The sequence below is a fragment of the Cuculus canorus genome, chromosome 3 (assembly GCF_017976375.1).
Source record: "Cuculus canorus isolate bCucCan1 chromosome 3, bCucCan1.pri, whole genome shotgun sequence".
NCBI classification, from domain to species: Eukaryota; Metazoa; Chordata; class Aves; order Cuculiformes; family Cuculidae; genus Cuculus; species Cuculus canorus.
Window position 1 is genome coordinate 71445343 of NC_071403.1, and position 20374 is coordinate 71465716.

Consider the following 20374-nt stretch of genomic DNA (forward strand, 5'->3'; position numbering starts at 1 on the left):
CCAGTCATGCTCCACAGCTCAGTGGAAGGAGCCTGCACATGCTGGGTTGAGCCTCCCTACTGCTGCATCCAATCTTCTGCCCTTGGGAGAACATTCTGCCTGCTCCAACCCTGGGCCTGGTCCATCCTTACACTTGGAAAAAAAACAAGAGGCTGTTTTCTGAAGTTATTTCCAATTAAAAATGAACAACAACTGGTTTCTGCTAACATGGATGGGGGAATTTCTTTGACACATGTTCCCATCCTCCCTAATAAATTACTGGAATACATCATGAGGTGGGTAAGAGCTGAGTGTCCTTCAGAAGACAAGGAAACCTTGGAAGCATGAATAAAAGTTTTTTTTGCAGCCACAGATTGGATGCAAAAGAAAATTCCTCCCTGCGAGCGTCTTCCCAAGGTCTCTTTGTTGTGCTGGAAAACTGCAAGTGTACGCAGGGCTGTAAAACCCCAGTAAGCAAACAGGAAAGTTCTCGCCCTGCAAAGCTTAAAGCGGAAGGCACGTGGAAAACAAGGCAGAGCAAACACGGTGCTGGCTTTGGCTTTGTAAATAGGACAAAAAAAGCCTTAAAGCTGAAACCTGTCCCCCCTCATCCTATCCCTGCACTCCGTGATCAAGAGCCCCTCCCCAGCTTTCCTGTAGCCCCTTTCAGTACAGGAAGCTGCTCTAAGGTCTCCCCTGAGCCTTCTCTTCTCCAGGCTGAACAACCCCAACTCTCTCCACCTGTCACCACAGGGAAGGTGCTCCAGCCTTTGGATCATGTCCGTTGCCTCCTCTGGACTTGTTCCAACAGATCCATGGCCTTCCTGTGCTGAGGACTCTGGAACTGAATGCAGGACTCAGGTAAGGTCTGAGCAGAGCAGAGGGACAGAATCCCCTCCCTCGCTCTTCTGGTCCCACTGCTTTGGATGCAGCCTAGGATCATCATTAATTGGTTTAACCACTGATCATCACTTGTGGGGCTGCACCTGAAATTCTAGGTTCAGTTTTGGGTCAGTCACTGCAAGAAGGATGTTGCATGGCTGTAGCACATCTAGAGAAGGGGAATGAAGCTGGGGAAGGGGCTGGAACCCAGAGGTTGTGGGGAATGGCTGAGGGCAATAGGTAATAGGACAAGAGGGAACGTCCTCATGTTGTGCCAGGTGAGGTTTGGATTGGATATCAGGAAAAGTTCTTTTACTGACAAGGCAGTAAAAGCGCTGGCAGCGCTGCCCAGGGCAGCGGGGGAGTCTCCATCCCTGGAAGGGTCCAAAAAACCGTGTCGCTTTCGGGCTGGTGGCTTTGGACTGGAGGAGCTTAGAGGTCTTCACCACCTTCAGGCTCCCCGCACCTTCCTGTCTCTGTGACGACCAGGTGGGATGCGGAGCCCGCTCCCCACACGGCTCCCCGGGGCCGGCGGGGGGCGTTCCCGGCGCTGGAGGGGTTGTTCCCGGTTGCCATGGGAAGGCGGGGAGGAGCAGCTGCCGCTGCCTGACACATCCCCCCGCTGCCATATTGTGTCCGCGCTGCCGCACGGCTTCATGACCGCGGTGAGTGGGGATGGTCCCCCCTCCGCCCTCCCTCTTTCCCTCCCTTCCATCTCCACGCCTGGTTTTATGGCTTTTTCCTCCATGTTTCCTTTAGCTTTTTTTTTTACTCTGGTTTGGCGGGAGGGTGGTTGTTTTGGTTTTTTTTTTTTTTTTTTTTAACGTTTTTTGGGGGAAGGGGAAAGCGTGGGGAAAGGGGATGCTGAGCCCCGCGCGGGGAGAGGACAAACCTTCCCCTCTTCTCCCAGTCTCCAACCCTCTTCTCCCAGTCTCCATCCCCTTTCCCAGCTTCCCATCCCTCTTTTCCCAGCCTCCCACCCCCCTTTTCCCAGTCTCCAACCCCTTTCCCAGCCTCCCACCTCCTCTCTTAGGCCCCCCCCCCCCCGTTACCCGCTTCCTACCCTCCTCGCAGCTTCTGTCTGTCTGTCTGTCCGTCCCTTCGCGGGATATAGCCGAGTGAGCTCCCACGGCATCCAGCGGGGGTTGGTGGACGTGGAGGGTCCAACCCAATCCCCACTGTACCCCTTCCCTGGTTGATTTAACCAAATCATCACTCTTTAGGCGTTATTCCCCTTGTCCCCAAAGCAGTAGGAAGCTCCCACGGGGGTAGGAGGGGATCTGGGTTGCAAAGGGGTGGAGGGAGATGTGTTACGGGGGTCCCGCGTTTTGGGGTAAAACGCTGGAAGCGGCTCCTGAGATGCTTGAGGCCAGGCTGAGATCTGCACGTGGCCCTCATTGGAGTTTTCCGGCTTTTCCGGGGTTATTTTTGGTGGAGTTGGGCAGTGGAGCACGGTGGTGGCTGAGGAGCGGCATCCCACTGCCCGCCTGGCTCCCTCCTGCTCGGGCACATAAATTCTTCTGGTCTCCCAGTTTATAGGGAGCTTTTCTTTGGAAAGATTTGGATCCTGGCAAAGCCCAGACAAAGAGGGAAGAGGACAAAGAGTCAACCCAGAAAATACAGGATAACCTTGAGCAGGGCCAAATGGGCTTGCCTCCCTGTTCCGGTTCCTGCGTGGGCATGGGCATTGGGTGCACAACATAGCACTAAAACTGCTGAATTAAGTTGGATCCGCCTGCTGTGAAGGTGACTTGATGAGGTTTGGGGGTAACCAGTGGGGTAAAGGTAACTTTATATCAAATATCCTACATCTAAACACACACAGGCTCCAAAAATTGTTACCTATGAACTTTGGTAACAACTTGGTGGTAACCTATTGACTCCTGAATCATGTAACTTCTGTTGTGTTTCTTGGGTTGTGGTCTTCTTTCTCTCCGAGAAGTGTGTTTTGTTGCTACATTTATGGAAGGAAAACCAAACCTGTATTACCTTCTCTCAGCAAACTTGAATAAATTCACAGTTGTGTTGTTTAGGTTTTTTTTCTTGGCAGGTGCCAGCTCGTGTTTCCCCAGCTCTGTAGAAGGTGGTTGGACACATCAGCTCTGAACTGAAAGGTGTATAATAGCAATTAACGTGCACAGAGCTAATAAACTTAGCTGAGTGCCAGGGTCTGTTCTGTCTGAGGTCAGTTGTGTGATGCTGCGGTTTGGCTTCTGCTGGGGGCTGGCTGCATGTCTCGAGTTGCATAGAGATAAGGAGGACAGGGTAGTTGATCACTTTGAGTGTTTGAGTTGCTTAAAATACGTGTAGGAGTTTTCTGTGCTGGGACCTTGCTGGGATAAAACTCAATAGATGTGAACGAGACAGTTTGGCACCTGACAATGCTGAGTATGATTTAGTTTAACCTGGTGAGAAAGCAGTGCAGTTCTTGTGCAGAAATGTTGGTTCTCATAAGAACAGCCAAATGTTTCATGCTGGTTTCACTGGGTTTGTAATTCCACCTTCCTTGCTCCTTGGCTGCTTGTTGTTGGGTTGAAAAGGAGCTGATATTTATGAGAGGAAGTACCCCAGGCACTCAGAAGGCTTTTTCCAAGTGCGGGATCACATTACCTTATCAGAACGAGCTGGGCAGAGGGTTTATAGCTGGCAGGGTGACAGAAAGTGTGGGTGTTGGGAGGAGTGACAGTGTCCCCACAGTCTCTTGCACCGTTCCCTTCAACAGGGTCATCTTACTGCACTGCCACGGTGCAGAATGAGCTGTTTGAAAGACAGCATTCCTTTCCTGGTTGGAAATCGGTGAAAAGCAGCCTTCAGACCCCACAAGTTAGGGCTGTCAGCGGTACAGATGCATCCTCGCTGCCTTTTAGCACAGGTGTAAATTCTGTCTGGTTTAATTTGGCTCTTTGGGTTTTCATTGTATGGCCGTTGCTGTCTCTCCCCTCCCGTTACTGAGCTGTATTTGGTGTGAGCCCGTCTGTGGGATGTCACTGTGTTGATGGTAACTTCTTAGAGGGAAGTAGATGGAGACAGCGAGTGCCTCATCGGAGCGCGTGCGCTTGCCTCTCGGCAACTAAAACGGTGTTGGGCAACTTCCTGCGGGGAGATGCTGCTGTCAGCGGCGCTGGGTGACTCATGGCAGCATGTGGCTCCGTCTCTCGACAAGTGCGAGCTTGCAGACTGCAAGCCTTGTCCCCGTCCCAGTGCCACAGCTGAAAGGGTCAGTTTGTGTGTGTGTGCTGTGCCACTTCCTGAGCCGTTGGCACCCAGGGAAGACGCCCACTAAACCAAGAAAACCCTGATATGCAGTGTCACTTTTCTTTCTGGCTAGACTTTGATGTACGACATGTGCTTATTCGTTCCCTGTCATTTTACAATGTGCACACTGAGTGATGGTGAACTCTCCGTCCCATTCTTACCACGCTGGGTAAGAGCACACGGTAATGCTCCTGGGTACTTGCAAATTGCAATTGAAGTCAGCAAGCGGGAGGCAGCTTGCCTGTGCTTCGCTAATAACTTAAGTGCTACAGCAGAAGCACTGCCTGATGCCAGCCAGTGTCTTTATGGCCCTTGGTACTCTGGAGCACAAGGGTTGGGACACGATTGTTTTTGGCGAGTGCTGCTGGATGCTCTGCAGGGCCAAGCGTGGGAGGTCTACATCGTTGGCAACCCCAAGACTGCTCTGTGTCTGAGGTAGAGACACCTGCATTACTGAACCAGAACCTACTTGCATACCGGGACCATTTTAAGAGAAACATGGAATTTGTGCAGGTGAGAAGATTTATCCCAAAATTCAACAACGTGGATTGTGACCTTTTTTTCTTCTTTTTCCCCATAACGTGGTCAATTTTTTTTCTGTTATTTTCAAACTAGACTAAGAGCTGTCTACTTGTTCCTCAAAGGTTAAAGGGTATTAGGGACTCTGTTAAACTGGCACCTACTGCTGCAGAGGTCACCCCCACACCTGTTCTTCTGCATCCTCCATAAGGATTACAAGGACCACAGAGCTGATCCGAGGGCTGGAGCACCTCCCATACAAGGAAGGGCTGAGTGAGTTGAGCTTATTCAGCCTGGAGAAGAGAAGGCTCTGGGGAGACCTTAGAGCAGACTTCCAGTACTGCACAGGGCTCCAGGAAAGCTGGGAGGGGCTTTTGATCAGGGAGTGCAGGGATAGAATGAGAGGGAACAGTTTTAAGCTGTGAGAGGGGGAGACTGAGATGAGATTTTTAAGGATAAATATTTGCCTGTGAGAGTGATGAGGCACTGGCACAGATTGCTTAGGGAAGTCATGGCTACCTGGTCCCTGGAGGTTTTCAAGGCCAGGCCGGATGGGGCTTTGAGCAACCTGATCCAGTGGAAGGTGCCCCTGCCCATTGCAGGGGATTTGGAATTGGATGGGCTTTGATGTCCCTTCCAACCCAAACCATTCCATGATTCTGCGATTGGATTGTAAGCTGGGAATATTTTCACCCAGTTTCTGCTGGCAGAAAATCCTAAAAGGATTTACTGAGGTCAGTGGTACTTGTGTGCATTGGCTGCTGGGCAAGATGGCAGTTGAGGTCCGTGCTGGCTGGTGCTGCTTCTCTGAACCTGCGAATGGGACAGGTTCAAGATGCAGCACTGGGCTCGGTTCAGGTCTGTAGACTACAGCTCAGGTGCTTACATCTATGTGCTGGCCTTCCCCTCTAGCCAGCAACAAACCTGGGCTCTGTGTTACAGCCACAGGCCTGCACGCCTCCATGTGGCTGTGAACGTCATTATTGGGTGCCTTTGATTTCATTGGGGTGACCGTGTTTTCCATCTAATAAGTGCTGGGTGGGTGGTATCCAGGTGATGCTGCTCCATCCTTATGTTAATTTGCTCATGCATCTGGGTGTCCCACCAGTGTGCGCCGTACCAATCATTGTGTTTTTGTCATGGACTCTGTAATGGGATGTATTCCCAAAGCCTCTCTCCTGGAGCAGCTTATCTTGATACTATGCTCAGGTTTTATTTCTTGTCTCAAATTATTTTCCATGCATTCCCACCTTGCAGTTTGTAGCTGTTCCCATTCATGTGCAGTCATCTGCTTGCTTCCCTCTTCACTGCATTGCATTGTGCTTAGGTTTGGGGCGGCTAATTCCTGAATAAGGTTGTTGGTCCAGTGACTGGAAAGCTTGCAGAAAGTAGAGCTGAGGTGTGGGAGTTGGGAAGCTTCCTTCATCCTTGGTCTGTGAGGAACATGACCATCGGTTATTGGCCAGTTTGGTTGGGGATGTTTAGTAGTCAAAAGTATGAGCTAGTTATATGTTGGGGCTTTTGGCCATGAGAAGTGTTCAGTGGCGTACTGTACCTTGATGGTCATTTTGCTGGTATGGGTGCCTTTCTTCTGTGTTTAGAGAAATGTATCTCTACCATCTGAAGGTACATCTCAACACACAGACCCTTTGTGATTAAACCAGGCCAGTTTCTATATGAGAAACCTGCTTGGTCCAGTTGTTCCAGTGTGGGGTCCCTATATAGGAGAGAAGGTAATTTTATCCCACAACTAGTGTGTGCAGATGGCCTTAAGTTGCTCCAGGGGAGGTTGAGATTGGATATTAGAAAAAATTTCTTTACCAAAAGAGTGGCAAAGAGTTGGAAGAGACTGCCCAGGGCAGTCATGGAGTTTCCATCCCTGGAAGGGTTCAAAAAACATGCGACTGTGGCACTTGAAGACGTGGTTTAGTAGGCACAGTGGTGCTGGTCTGACAGTTGGGCTGGATAAGCTTAGAGGTCTTTTCCAACCTCCATGATTCTATGATACTGATATAAAGTAATTTTGAAACAGAAAATCAAGTTCAACAGAGGGGAGTAAAATTAAGAGAAAGTTGGCCAGGGAGGTCATAGAATTGTACAATGGTTTGATTTGGAAGGGACCTCAAAGCCCATCCAGTTCCAACTCCCCTGCTATGGGCAGGGACACCTCCCACCAGACCAGGCTGCCACGTCAGCATGGTGAAGAGCATTGCTTTGCTGTGCCTGAGACTCTGGAACAAAACTTGAGGAGGTGGGAAACGGCAGTGGGTGACAGCATCGATCACCAAGTGTTGTGGTTTAAACTAAATTAGAGTCAGTTTTGTGACTCAGTTGCTCTGGGTAACTTCATTCTCTGAAAGCCAACTGCATGTTTTTGGGGCAGTGTTCCTTCTAAAACTGATAACACAGGGCATCGATACACACAAAGGCCAATGCTTGTTCTTATCCTGATGGGAACCAAGGCTGTCCTTGAGGTCCTTGGGCTGGCAGAAAAAGGCCGCACCTGCAAGGAGGGGCAGACAGGACCGGTGACCCCAAACTGACCAACAGAGTATTCCATCCCATACACATCATACTCAGTATAAAATTGAGAAATCACGAGGGTCTCGGTGTCTTCTGCAATTGCTAACATCCAGTGAGGACCTCGTGTGTCCATTGCTCCTGATCCCAGATCCGTGCATTCCTGAATGTAGCTCCTGAGCTCAGCTGCCTCCTCATTCCGGCCCCATTCTCTCATGTCTGCTCTGCAGTATTTGTGGTGACATAAAGTCATCGAGAGGTGGTATGCGGTTGTGCTGTCATAGAGATTTGTATGTATTTTATTACTTTCTAATTATTTTCATCACTATTATTTCATTAAAACTGTAGTTTTAGTTTCCAACCTGCAAATCTCTTTCTTTTCCCCTTTCCCTGGGGGTCAGGGAGAAGGGGTTTGGGAGTCCAACTGCAAGGTTTTAGCTGCCAAAATTAGCCGGGCTGGGGCTAAACTGTGACACAAATTTGTATTGGTAACATGGTGGCAGTTTTGTGCTGCTGCTCCCATGTTGCTGTTAAATTCAGTCTCGCAGAAGGGTCACTTGGGCAAATCTTCAAATTGTTGGTTTTCAGCTGAAAATTGGGAGATTTGGTACTTTTAAGGGTAAAGAAGGCGGAAAAGCTGGATAGGAAATACAGCGTTATGCTTTCTAGTGTTGGTAAATGGGTGCTGAAACACAGCGGTAGTCACTTCTGTTTGAATATGATGGCAGGGAAACCCGTGGAAGAGTTACCCTGGAAAGGGAATTCGCCTCAGAATCATTTTGCGAGGTGTTTGCTCAGATGACTCTCTCTCAATGCCTTACATTTTTCTTAATTTTAGTCCATTTATAGCAAGTGTGTGCTGAATTTAAGGAGCATGACCTGAAGGCATTTGGCAAAGCTACTATTGACAGGAAAGCATTTTTCTTAAAAGCACTTCCCCCCTTTTTGTGACACCAGGGGTTTCCTTGATGGTTCACATTTCACTGCTGGCGTGTCTTTTTCACTTCCTAATTTCTCTGTTCAGCTGTTCTCATGTTTAAATCTGAGGCTCAGGTTGCTGGGTCCAACAGTGTCTGCAGCCTTTGGATAAGGCTTCCCGATCGCAAAGTCCCTGGAATAAATGGCCCAAAGGCTCAGAGTCTAGACTGGTGTCTGGACATCTTTGAGTTTATGCTACCATTCCAATCACAGATACCCATTCCAATCATGACCCCACATTTGTATGTGCTTCATATAAAATGAAACCTTTTCATACAAGTTCAATCCCTTTCCCTCTCTCCCGGCCCTTCCCTAGGCTCTGACAAGGATTTAATCCCTTTCTCTTTTACATTTTGCATAATTTCTAAACTTCTCCCAATACTGGACCTTTTCACTGGGTTTTGTTTCCAGTGTTTTCTCTCTACTGTTAATCAGATCGGAGAGTGCAGGAGAATATTGACTTGAAAGGGGCATTAAAACGAGAGAGGATGGGAAGTATTTCAGCAAATACTTGCAAACCCTATATTTTCATTTGACCCTGCTGATGCCGAGGATAAAAAGAAATCCCTGGGCTTATTTCTTGTTAGGTCCTTTGGTTGTTATTTTCCAGGCTGGCTTCAAGAAGCCGATAATTACCTTATTCATGGGGTTTTTTAAACAGTTATTTTTAATTTTCCCTTCTCTTCTCAAGCCAAAGAGTGGGAAGGACCCTGTCTGCTGTGGGTGCTGCACGAGGAGCATCTCTGGGTGCCTTTCGTTGCCAGGGATGCAGCCGCCCGCTCTTCTCTGCAGACAGCGGGGCCCAGCTCGCCAAAATCTATGGCCGAGAGGCGGTTTTGTCCCCGAGAGACCATAATGCCTTTAGTTGTCTTGGATACGTGACATCATATAGCAGTGTAATCAAATACAGGGCTTCCGCAGGGTGGGTTCCAGGCTGACCTCCAGCCGTTGGGTAGGGGGTGAAGTAGGGAGCCCCAGACGAAGGAGGGGAAGGGGGGGAGGTTTAAATTATTGGGGGAGTAAAGATCTGGTGTCACACTTCTAATGTTTCTGGTCAAGCAGATGCAGTGCTTTTTATCAATGGGTTTGCCTGAGTTGTGCCAAGATTTGTTTCTTGTTCCTTCTACACAAAAAGTTGTAGCTGGTCCTGTGCTGCTTGTGGGCCAACTTGGAAGTTCATCCTAAACTCGTGTGGGTGAGTGTTAACAACTTTAACACCACAGTACCTATGTGGATGTCTGTGAGTCAGGACAGTCCCTAGTGTCGGTGTGCTTCAGTTTGGGTCCCCTGTCCTGTCTGTTCCTCCCTGCAGGTCCCACCCTTTTCCACCCCTTCACTTACGGCATTTCACCAGCTCAAGGATAACCTTGGTTTCTATAGAAATAAATGTAAATAATGGCCTTTCTGCATACCAATGCCTCATTACTTTGGTGATAATCATAAATTTTAAGCGTTATCACTTCTAGAGGCACACTGTCTGAAAAACACGTAGTTAACTTTCAGAAACTGAAGTTACTTAGACAAGACTTGGCTGGAAAGTTAGAAAATCAATTCTGCTTTAGCTCAAACCAGAACAAGATGGCAAAATAGCTGTTATTTCTGTTTCCAGATTGGTGTTTCAAGAGAGATACAGTAGTTTCCAAGCGCTTACCGTAAGTTGTGATTATTAACCAGGGGGAGTTAACATGTGCTGATGGAATTATGGGGGACTCTTGTTGGCCCCTGGCTCTCATCAGTGACTGCAGTGTCCCTGAAAGGTGTGGGGATGAAGCAGCACTGCGTTTGATACCACTGGGCTGCGACTCAGTGGGGTTTTGAAGGTTTTCATTGACTTCTGACTGCTTCCTTTATTGCAGACCAATAAAGCTCAATGGGTCCAGTCACTGGAATGACTCCAGACAAGAAAGCTGAAACACCAGGAGCAGAAAAAGCTGCAGGACTACGGCAGTGCCATGGGATGGGAAGCTTGCCTGATGCAGGTGATGCTGGCAGGCCAAAGGCCACTGTGGTGGACAGAGATTTGGCAGATGATGAGCTCACAAATTTGAACTGGCTGCATGAAAGTACTAACCTGCTAACAAACTTCAGCCTTGGAAGTGAGGGTCTTCCGATCGTCAGCCCCTTGTATGACATCGAGGGTGACAGCGTGCCATCATTCTCACCCTCGTGCTACCAGAACCCTGAAAAAAAGTCCTCCACTTCCAAACCCCCTTACTCCTTCAGCCTCCTCATTTACATGGCAATCGAGCATTCCCCCAACAAGAGCTTGCCAGTCAAAGAAATCTACAGCTGGATCCTGGAGCGCTTCCCCTACTTCGCCACGGCGCCTACCGGCTGGAAGAACTCTGTCCGACACAACCTCTCCTTGAACAAGTGTTTCCGGAAGGTGGAGAGAAGCCATGGCAAGGTGAGAGCTGGTGGGAGGGAGGTGGATCGTGTCTGAAGTTCAGGGGGAAATGGAGATGACGCTTGTTCTCAAGGACTTTGGGGTTTTTTTCTCCTCTACGTCCTTTAACAGCTTGTTTGTGGATGGAGATGATTTGGAAATGCCTCTTCTGGCAGATCACAGGATGATAAAAGTCACTTGGTTTGTTATTTGGTGCTTCCCTGGGCAGAGCTAGCTGTGGTGTTTCCTCTGTAACACTGGCTGAGATGCTATTGCAAAGCACCCAGTTTCCACTTATAATTTTGTTACCCAGCCTGAATTCTCAGATGTCTGTCTTAAGATGTCTTTTTGCTGAAGCTTCTTAAACCAATGCTCTCTCTGTTTTCCACTGCTGGAATTTCAGGGTATGTTCCTCCTTCCCTGCTTTTCCAGCATGGCCACAAATGCACTGGGAAGCAATAGAGATGCAGAATGCCAAGCAGCTTCCCTGTATGAGTGTTGCCTGTTTGGGTGCTGATGTGGTCTTCTTCGAGGCACCCTTGCTTGTAGGTGGAATACTTGTCAGTCTAACAGCTGCCTTGAATATTAAACTGACTTCTTTACTTGTGATCTTTTACACTTAGCAGTCCTAGCTTTCCAAGAACCATCTTAGTTCCTGCATTTAATAAGCTGTATTCATTTAACCTCTCTCATCACATAATAGTGTGTGTCCCTGTGTGGTGCAGAGCCAAGCTTCAGTACTTACAGTCAAGGAAACTCTTTCTGTACAAATTCTTTCTTCTGACTTGTATGATTTTATGAGTGACTTCCTTCCTCCCCCTCGCATTTCCCATCTGATTCCTCAAAGAGCAAGCTCTGACTTAAATAAACCAACAAACCACATACCAAAAGTCAACAAATGCGTCCCTTGGAGTCAGCCGAAGCGGTAACAGCTTATTATCAGCCATGCATGCCATGCCTGGCGTGCCTGACAGCCTCTTGCTGTGGATAGAGGTCCTGGAGCCAAGTAGGCATAAGGAAGGGCTGCCTTGTGCTGGTAGGACTGAGTGTCACTGCTTCTATGTATGCCTGCTCTTTTACATTAAGTTGCTGGGTGGTGCTTTCCTATGCAGCAGCTTTGCCCTGAAAATAAATGACTTTTTGCTGCTGTGTGGCAACTCTGCCGTAGCCAAATCCTGCCAGGTGTTAGGGCAGGCTTTTAATGTGACTCCAGACACTGTGATGGAGTAACCAAGATGCTGTGAGCTGTGTCTGGGTGAAGGATATGGGTCTGAGCAGCCACCACAAACTGCCGCAGGTGGCAAAGGCAACCTGTGTCGCCCTTTCTGGGAAGGGAGACGAGTTTTGGAAGAATTAGGGCAGGGAAGGGAAATCTCCTAGATCAGTGTATGAGTTCCTGCTGTCTGGTCAGCTGTTTCCAGCCTGGAAACCCTCCCAGTTTAGGAGTTACCAGTCAAGCCTCACATCCTGGCATCAGAGCGGCAGGAGCTTTAGGCTACCTGTTCCTCTGCTGACCCTGGCAACTCCACCGGTTGGACTCAGAGGATGGCTCGCTGCGATATCTCTCCTAGGAAAACTGTAGAATAGCTGCTACCACTGGCAGTACGGTGATGCTGATGTGCTCTGGCAGCATTTTCCCAGGGCTCCAGACGCTGCACAGCTCTCTAATTCTTAAGAACAGAAAGTGTGCTTATCAAAAAAAGCTACCCCAAAAGCCTCTCCTGAAGCTTTGCCAAAGCTTCCCTGTGTCCCACAAACAGCAATTAAATCCTTACCCATTGCCCTGCTCAGAGAAGGACCAGGTGAAGGTACTCCTCTATATTCTTCCCACTAAATGAGGCCATGGCACTCAGCAGCACGCGCAGGCTGCATGGGAATTGATCTGACAGGGAATGGGAATGCTGCAAACCCCTCCAGATTTGCTCCTCAGGTGTCACCTCTTGGAGCAAGCAGTGAGCAGCGGTAGCTAACAAGCTCCTTTTGTGGATCGTGTTGCCTGTAGCTGCGTACTGGCTGTGCCTCTAGGCGTTCTCTGGGATGGCAAGATAGTTTTGTATTTTGTTTTTCTGTTTTCTTTGTTAATGGCATCTTAATTATGTCTCAGAGGGAGCCCAAAGTCAGCTTTCCTCTATCCCAGTGCCTGTGGAAGCAGAGACCCATGGCACATTGTGTCAGAGGGGCATAGTTTATTTTGTAATATCAGGGTAAGAAGGATTTTAAAGCCTTTCAAATGAATCTGGGCTCTCATGTTGGAAAAGTGTAAATGTCTGACAGGAACCATAGAACCATTGAGGTTGGAAAAGACCTCTAAGCTCTTCCAGTTCAACCATTGGCCCAACCCCACTGTGCTTACTAAACCGTGTCCTGAAGTGCCACATCTACATGTTATTTGAACCCCTCTAGGGATTGTGACTCCACCACTGTCTTGGGCAGCCTCTGCCAATGCTACACCATTCTTTCGGTAAATAAATTTTCCCTAATATCCAATCCATTTCCTCTCATCCTAGAGGGAGGGTCTGTGCCCCCACATCCCAGGGCAGGCTGCTGTCAGACCCCTCCCTGGCTATTGCTGCCAGCCGTCAGCTATGAAATCATCTCTTGGAGGTCTGGCCACAAGAACAGAAAGAGTCTGTCCTCATGCTTGCTGTAATGGTTTTGGTTTGGACTGGGACTACACTTGGAAGTGAGTCTCCTGATTTTTTTTCCCCACTTATCCCATACGTGCTCACGCTTCAGGATATGTTTGGGACATGTGAACCAGTTCCTTTTGGCTGCTGCTAGCTTGGAAGAGGTGCTGCGGGAATATGCTTGCTGTGCCCTTGACGCTGTCCATAAGACACTGTTGGAGCAGATTTGGAGTGAAATACCCGAAGCACGTGCAGGTGGTCCCTCAGCACCAGATTTCTGACTCTGCAGAGCTATTCCCACTGAGCTGCCACCACATTGTGTTGCAGACATAGCTGTGGATGGTCCTTCTGTTTGCATGTATATTACTGTCAGCCCGCTGAATACTTTTACCCTGCCTGTCGCCGCAGGCTGTGAACATTCAGGAGTCTAGGACAGCATCCAGCAGAGATTGGAGAAAATTTTCAGCTGGGATCACTGAAAAATATTGTATGATATGGTTTGCTTTTAATGAGTTTAAGGGCACTGAAGGGAAACTAACTGAGTTGCCTCATGAACCAGCACTGCAGTGGAGAGGAGGAACGTCTCATGCCGTGGAAACAGGATGTACGCATGTGACATCTCTGCTAAAATAAGCATTCCCCTGTATGCACATATTGTGATGCTGCTATGTCTGAGAGGGTTGTCGAGGTTTGCCCCAGTGATAGACTTATGAGCTGGAATTCCCTTCCTTGTTAAAGTAACAGTGGTGCTCACGTCTGCAGTCACCCAGACAGACAGGATTTCCAGTGTTTCTTTGGTAATGGGAGCTGGGAGCTGCAGCTGATGAATGGCAAGGGAGCCAGTCACAGAATCATGATCATGTCATAGAATGGTTTGGGTTGGAAGGGACCTCAAAGCCCAACCAGTTCCAACCCCCATGCCATGGGAGGGACACCTCCCACTGGATGAGGTTGCTCAAAGCCTCATCCAACCTGGCCTTGAACAGCTCCAAGGATGGGGCAGCCACCACTTTTCTAGGCAACCTGTGCCTCACCACCCTCACAGTAAAGAATTTCTTCCCAATATGTCATCTAAATCTCCCCTTGTTCAGCTTGAAACTGTCCGCCTTTGTCCTATCCCTGCACTCCCTGATAAAGAGACCCTCCCCAGCTTTCCTGTAGGCTCCGCTTTGTTTGCTCCTTGGGCTTACCTTGCTGGACTGCCATATACACCGGTTGTACTTGACTGTGAGCATGGAAGGGTGGTGGTAAAGGTGAAGAAGGCGGCTGTGTTGCTGTAATCAAACCCAGAAATGCTGAGGGCTGGAAACTTTGTCTTTATGAAATACCCCCAATGCTTCAATGCTTTGGTTGGACCTGATGATCTTAGAGGTCTTTTCCAACTGTAATGATTCTGTGATTCAAAATGCAGGAATTACTTTCCTTCCTTTAATTGCCCAGATGAAATCCTGCAGGTCAAATTAGAAACATTAGAAAAATTCAGGGAAGACGAGGGAAAAATGATCTCGTAACAATGTAACTGCCCCACTCATTTTGTGATATAGAGTCAAAATGGTCTGGTAGTTGCTCTGCGCTGGCTCGGGAGGGATGTTTCCCTGGTGTTACACCATGATTCCAGCTTGTGCATTGCTGTGAGTGAAAAGATGCACACCAGCAGCCCATGGGCATCGTTTCTTTTACTCAATGCTTGCTCTTAATGCAGATACTGATGAGTGGGAGCGTGGTTTCACCTTAAACCTCACCCGATCAACTCCTAAAAGCAGCAGTTACCCTATTCGTTGCCTCTTGCGTTGGCCTGGGATTCTGTATGGCTTCTGAGTGTGCCTGCAGAGTGTGCCTCCCCAAAATCCCCATGTTATTAGAGCAGCTGGCTGGTGGGGGTGAGTGGTGAAGAGGGAAACTAATCCCGTTCAGGCTGCAACCCACAGCTGGACTGAGTTGGGCATCCAGTGGAAGTTCTCACCTAAGGTAGCAGGTAAAATAGGGTGGAGCAGTGGTGTGCTGGCCTGGGAACATGGGTGAGAGCCTTACAGGTGCTGAAATGCAGGGAAGCCAGAGTTGGGCAGGGTCTTTTACAGGGGAAAAGTGATGAGCTGCCTCGCCAGGGAAAGGATCTGGCTGCAGGAGAGGTGCAGGGAAGGGATCAGGGCATTAGTACATGGCTGAAGTGAGGATGGAGCCAGTTGGGAGGATAACCCCGTTAGTTCCTAGCCAGCGAAGTCATCCTGCCAGTCACTGCAGTGAAAGAATTGGCTGTTTAATTAAAGATAAGGCTCTTGATAGGTATCTTACAGGTTGCATGAAAAAATGAGCATAAGATTCTGGTTAAAATATAAATAACTGAGAGATGCTGCAGCTCAGAGATCTTTGTGGAAGGCAGTGGCTTCAGCTAGGATTATGGAGCCGCATCTCTCTGTTTCTCAGCTGGAGCTTTCCCTGAGTTGAAAGGAGGTTATGGTGAGGTGAGTGCTGGTCTCTTCTCCCAAGTAAAAAATGATGAGAGGAAATGTGGCAGGGGAGGTTCAGATTGGATATTGGGAAAAATTCCTTTACTGACAGAGTGGTGAAGCACTGGAATGAGCTGCCCAGGACAGAGATGGAGTCACTGTCCTGGAGGGATTAAAAAAAAAGTGCAGATGTGGCGTTTTGGGACATGATTTAGGAGGCACTGTGGTGTTGGGCTTACAGTTGACTTGATGGTCTTAGGCATCTTTTACAACTTTAACAATCGTATGATTTTTCACTATTGATTGCAAAATGATTCCTCTTCTCAGGAAAATTTCTGTGACTTAAATAGAACTTTAAATGTGTGCATTGTGGGTCCTTTCCAGCCTAAAATAATTAGTCATGGAATATCCATCCACACAATGGTATCAATACCCCCTTGGCAGTGGCAGTAGGGGCCCTGTGAAGCTGGTGGTTTTGCCCTGAGACTTTAACCCCTAAAATCGTATGGAATGATCTTCTCACTTTGGTGTGGAGCTGCCCCACCCTTCTGCCATGTGTATGACCCCTCCCCCCCCGGAACATCTCTTCCCACCCCAAAATCCTAGCATCACTGCCTGTAGAGCTGATCTGTCAGGTCAGTGAGTATAGAATTGTTTTAACTTTGCCTATTTAATTTTCCTCTTTATTGTAGAATCAAAGAACACTTTGGGTTGGAAGAGACCTTTACAGGTTATCCAGTCCAATCCCTCTGCAGAAGCAGGGACGTTCTTCCACTGGATCAGGTTGCTCAGTGCCCCATCTAGCCTGACCTTATGTTGCAAGAACTAGCGAGCTCAAAAAACAGATTTTTTTTTTATATAGTAAATCTGTGAAGAAATCCTTGAAAGGACTTGAGGTGCTTTGTCTTGTGTTACTTTTGGCATATCAAATTTGATATCAAGAGCGACTAGCACAGTAGTCCTTACATTGTTAAGTGCATCAAAAATATATAAATTAGGTTTCCAGGTTTGGACAAAATGAGAATAATTCATTTTGTGGCTGGGCACCTGACAGGTTGCTTTGACAGGATGGTGTGAGGTTAAATGAGTGTGTGGCTATAGCTAAGCAAAGGAAGAGGCACTTTGGTTTCTTACTTAGAAACCTGTTAATGAAAAGGCTATCGATCCATTTAGTGATGCCTGGACCAAAAACTTAGAGCCAAACTTAGAGCTGTATTTAATGAGTGTTTAAATAAGGTTTACAGCTTTCAGTGGATGAACGTGAGTGGAACCGGACCTTAGAGATGCTGTCCCAAGCTGCAAGATGAGTGCTTCCATACCATATAACGAGGATCTCGGGACTATACACTCCATTTTGGAGTGTCTGTGTTCCATGCAGGTGATGGAGCTGCCTGGGTGTGATGCACAACTCCACAGCAGTGGATGCCTACTTCATCGCACTGTGCTGCACCTTGGAACATTGAATTAGAAATGACTGACAGCCTGGCCCCTGCGTTTTCTAAGCTGCAGTTCTTCTGTCTTGCAGGTGAATGGAAAAGGTTCGTTATGGTGCGTTGATCCAGAATATAAGCCTAATCTTGTCCAGGCACTGAAAAAGCAGCCTTTTCCCTCAGCACTTGCATTCTATACTCCACCGGCGTCACCGCCAAGGTAGGTGAATTTTCTTATCCGAGCAGGGTGCGCAGTTACATGACTCCACCTCCCAGAGGGAATGCCCGGAGGGACATTGATGGGTTGCTACTAGCTGCCATCCAAGAGAATAACTTGAGTGGGGCTTAGGTGAGACCAGCTGACGAGACGGGGATGTGCAATGAGCTCAGGCTTCCTGGATGTCAGATCTGGTGTTTGTGTCCCCGTCATATTTGTCGCTGCAGGAGAGTTTAGAAGAAGATAAGATTCATAGAATCATTAAGGTTGGAAAAGACCTCTAAGGTCATCCAGTCCAACTGTCAGCCTAACCCCACTGTGCCTAATAAACCGTGTCCTGAAGTGCCACGTCAGTGCCACGCACTTCCTGTACCCTTTCAGGGAAGGAAACTCCACCACTGCGCACGGCAACCTCTTCCAGTTCTTCACCACTTTTTCAGTGAAGACATTTTTCCTAATATCTAATGTAAACCTCTCCTGGTGCAACTTGAGACTGTTTCCCGTCATCCTATCTTCTTGTTACTTGGGAAAAGAGACCAGCACCCACCATGCTACAACCTTCTTCCTTCTGCAGCTGAGTGCTAGGCTGAAGCAGACAAGGTGTCCCTGGAACAAGGGAAGCCCCAGGAAGAGCAGGGCAGGGCATTTCTGGATCCCAGAACCAGCAGCTCTTGCGAGTAAGGCTGACGCAGGCTGTCCTGGGTGCTTACTGATAAGCCCCCCTTCTGTGGAGGGCAGGCAGTCTTGAGACCTGGAGTAAAATCCTCCTTCAAGCAGAGTTCATCAGGACTGATCTGGAGTACCTGGTGCTGTTAGCTGGGAAGGACGTGGGTGTCCTGTAAGTCACTTGCCTTGACATTAAACATATATATACTGTGCTGTTGTCAAAACCGAACAACTTTTCTCTAAGCTGGAATGCTTGGAGAGGCTGGACTGAGGGATGTTTTGCTCTGAGGCTGTTAAAAGCAGTTGCAGGGGGATAGGAGGAACAGCCTTTACCAGAAACATACTCTGAAGTGGAGCCTGCGAGACTTCTGAAATTGATTCTTCCTCATGTGACTCACTGTAAGATTAGGAAATAGGTTTTGGAGAATTTCAAGTCAACAATATGTGCTCTCACTAGAGGAAGAGGAATAGTGGCTGGGTCAGCCTGAAGGAGCAGGATGGAGAGGAGGAGGACAAAGCAGAGGTGGTGGTGAGCTCGGTTGTTAGGTAGGCACGTGGCTGGTTTATCTAGTTCAGCAAAGAATGTGGGTGAGATAAGAGATAATTCAGGTCTCTGTACATTGCCCTGTGTCTTAACCTTACTGCGAGGAGTTTCTGAGACAAGCAGAAAGGATTAGTGGATCAGGATGGAAAACTGATAATATTGAGCAGAAGTTTCTAAGGATCCACTGGACAGTGTCCCTGGGGAGCTGCCCCCCGTACAAGCCTTGGCGGTCTGGCAGCGGCCGAGTGCACAGCATGGACTCTTCCAAGTGAGCTTAGAACCTATGAGGTGGAAAAGTGGTCCCTTACTTCCCAGCCACCTTCAGCCATGGAGTGTCATTTTGGGTTTGAATGAGCCAGGCAGAAGGGTCCTGTTTTCTGCTGGAACCGGAGCATTACTGAAATAGCCCTGAAGTATTAAGAAACAGGGACACTGGAAAGTATGTGAAGGCTGGTGGTACTGCTAGGCTTTGTTTGACAACTACAAAGACCGTTGGGGCTACTGTGATTAGCATCTAGATGAAAATGTTTTACAGGTGTTAATGTTTCTGTGTAAGGGCATGGATTTGTATATTTAGAAGGCCAATGGCATCTTGGCTTGTATCAGAAATGGCGTGACCAGCAGGTCCAGGGAGGTTATTCTCCCTTTGTGCTTGGCACTGGTGAGACCGCACCTTGAGTACTGTGTTCAGTTCTGGGCCCCTCACCACAAGAAGGATGTTAAGGCTCTGGAGCGTGTCCAGAGAAGAGCAACGAAGCTGGTGAAGGGGCTGGAGAACAAGTCTTATGAGGAGCGGCTGAGAGAGCTGGGGTTGTTTAGCCTGGAGAAGAAGAGGCTGAGGGGAGACCTTATTGCTCTCTACAACTACCTGAAAGGAGGTTGTGGAGAGGAGGGAGCTGGCCTCTTCCCAAGTGACAGGGGACAGGACAAGGGGGAATGGCCTCAAGCTCTGCCCCGGGAGGTTCAGGCTGGATATCAGAAAAAAAATTCTTCACGGAAAGAGTCATCGGGCACTGGAACAGGCTGCCCAGGGAGGTGGTCGAGTCGCCTTCCCTGGAGGTGTTTAAGGAAAGGGTGGATGAAGTGCTTAGGGACATGGTTTAAGGGAGTGTTAGGAATGGTTGGACTTGATGATCCAGTGGGTCCTTTCCAACCTGGTGATTTTATGATTCTATGATTTCAGTTCAACTTGAGTGAAGGTTTGGGCCCTGAAAGCTTGGTTAATGCTGTGTTATGTTAACACAGTCAGACTTCAGAGAATTCTACAGATGGGAAGTGATCTCTGGATGTTGTCTGTCCAGGCAGAGGAGCAGAGCATCAAGACAGAAGAACAGAGGATTTAGGATGAGAGGAAATGGCCTCAAGTTGTGCCGGAGGATGTTTAGGTTGGATATTAGGAAGAATTCCTTTACCCAAAGAGTGATGAAGCATTGGAAGAGGCTGCCCAGAGAAGTGGTGGAGTCTCCATCCCTGGAGGGGTTCAAACAGTGTGTGGCTGTGGCACTTAAGGACATGGGTTAGCAGGCACAGTGGGGTTGGGCTGGATGAGCTTAGAAGTCTTTTCCAACCTTAATGATTCTATGATTCTAAGCTAGACTCAGCTGGAGCAGGTCACTCAGAGCCTTGACCGGATAGTCTAGCTTCTAACATCTCCAGGGTCTTCAAGATGAGTCCAACGCTGCAAGCACTGAAGTATGATTTTAGTGAGCTTGTATAAACACAATGTACTGAAATCGAGTGTAGGGAAGGAGAGTTTTCTTCTGACCCTGAAATACTTGCACCATGAGGGCTGCAATTTGAAGCTGGTTTTGGTAAGGTTTTTCTCTTCAATGGAGGACCAGTCACTTGTCAACAATCACAATTACAAGGAAGTCCTGGTTCTAATGAAGCCATGTGGCAAAATTCCCAGTGACTTTAATACGTG

At 48.3% G+C, this 20374-nt stretch overlaps 1 protein-coding gene across 3 annotated transcripts in view; it reads left to right on the forward strand.

The window, feature by feature from the left end:
* The first annotated feature begins 570 nt into the window (after nt 1–570).
* The window catches only part of FOXN2 (forkhead box N2), a 33929-nt gene continuing 14125 nt past the window's right edge, over nt 571–20374 (forward strand). For 2 of the 3 annotated variants that reach the window (XM_054062473.1, XM_054062471.1), the window contains exons 1-3: nt 1437–1526; nt 9990–10540; nt 17119–17243. In XM_054062473.1, the coding sequence (XP_053918448.1) occupies nt 10004–10540; nt 17119–17243 (662 nt within the window). In that variant the 5' untranslated portion in view covers nt 1437–1526; nt 9990–10003. Of the gene's footprint in view, nt 841–1436; nt 1527–9989; nt 10541–17118; nt 17244–20374 lie in introns of those variants that run through there. The other variant, XM_054062472.1, reaches the window with a different exon arrangement.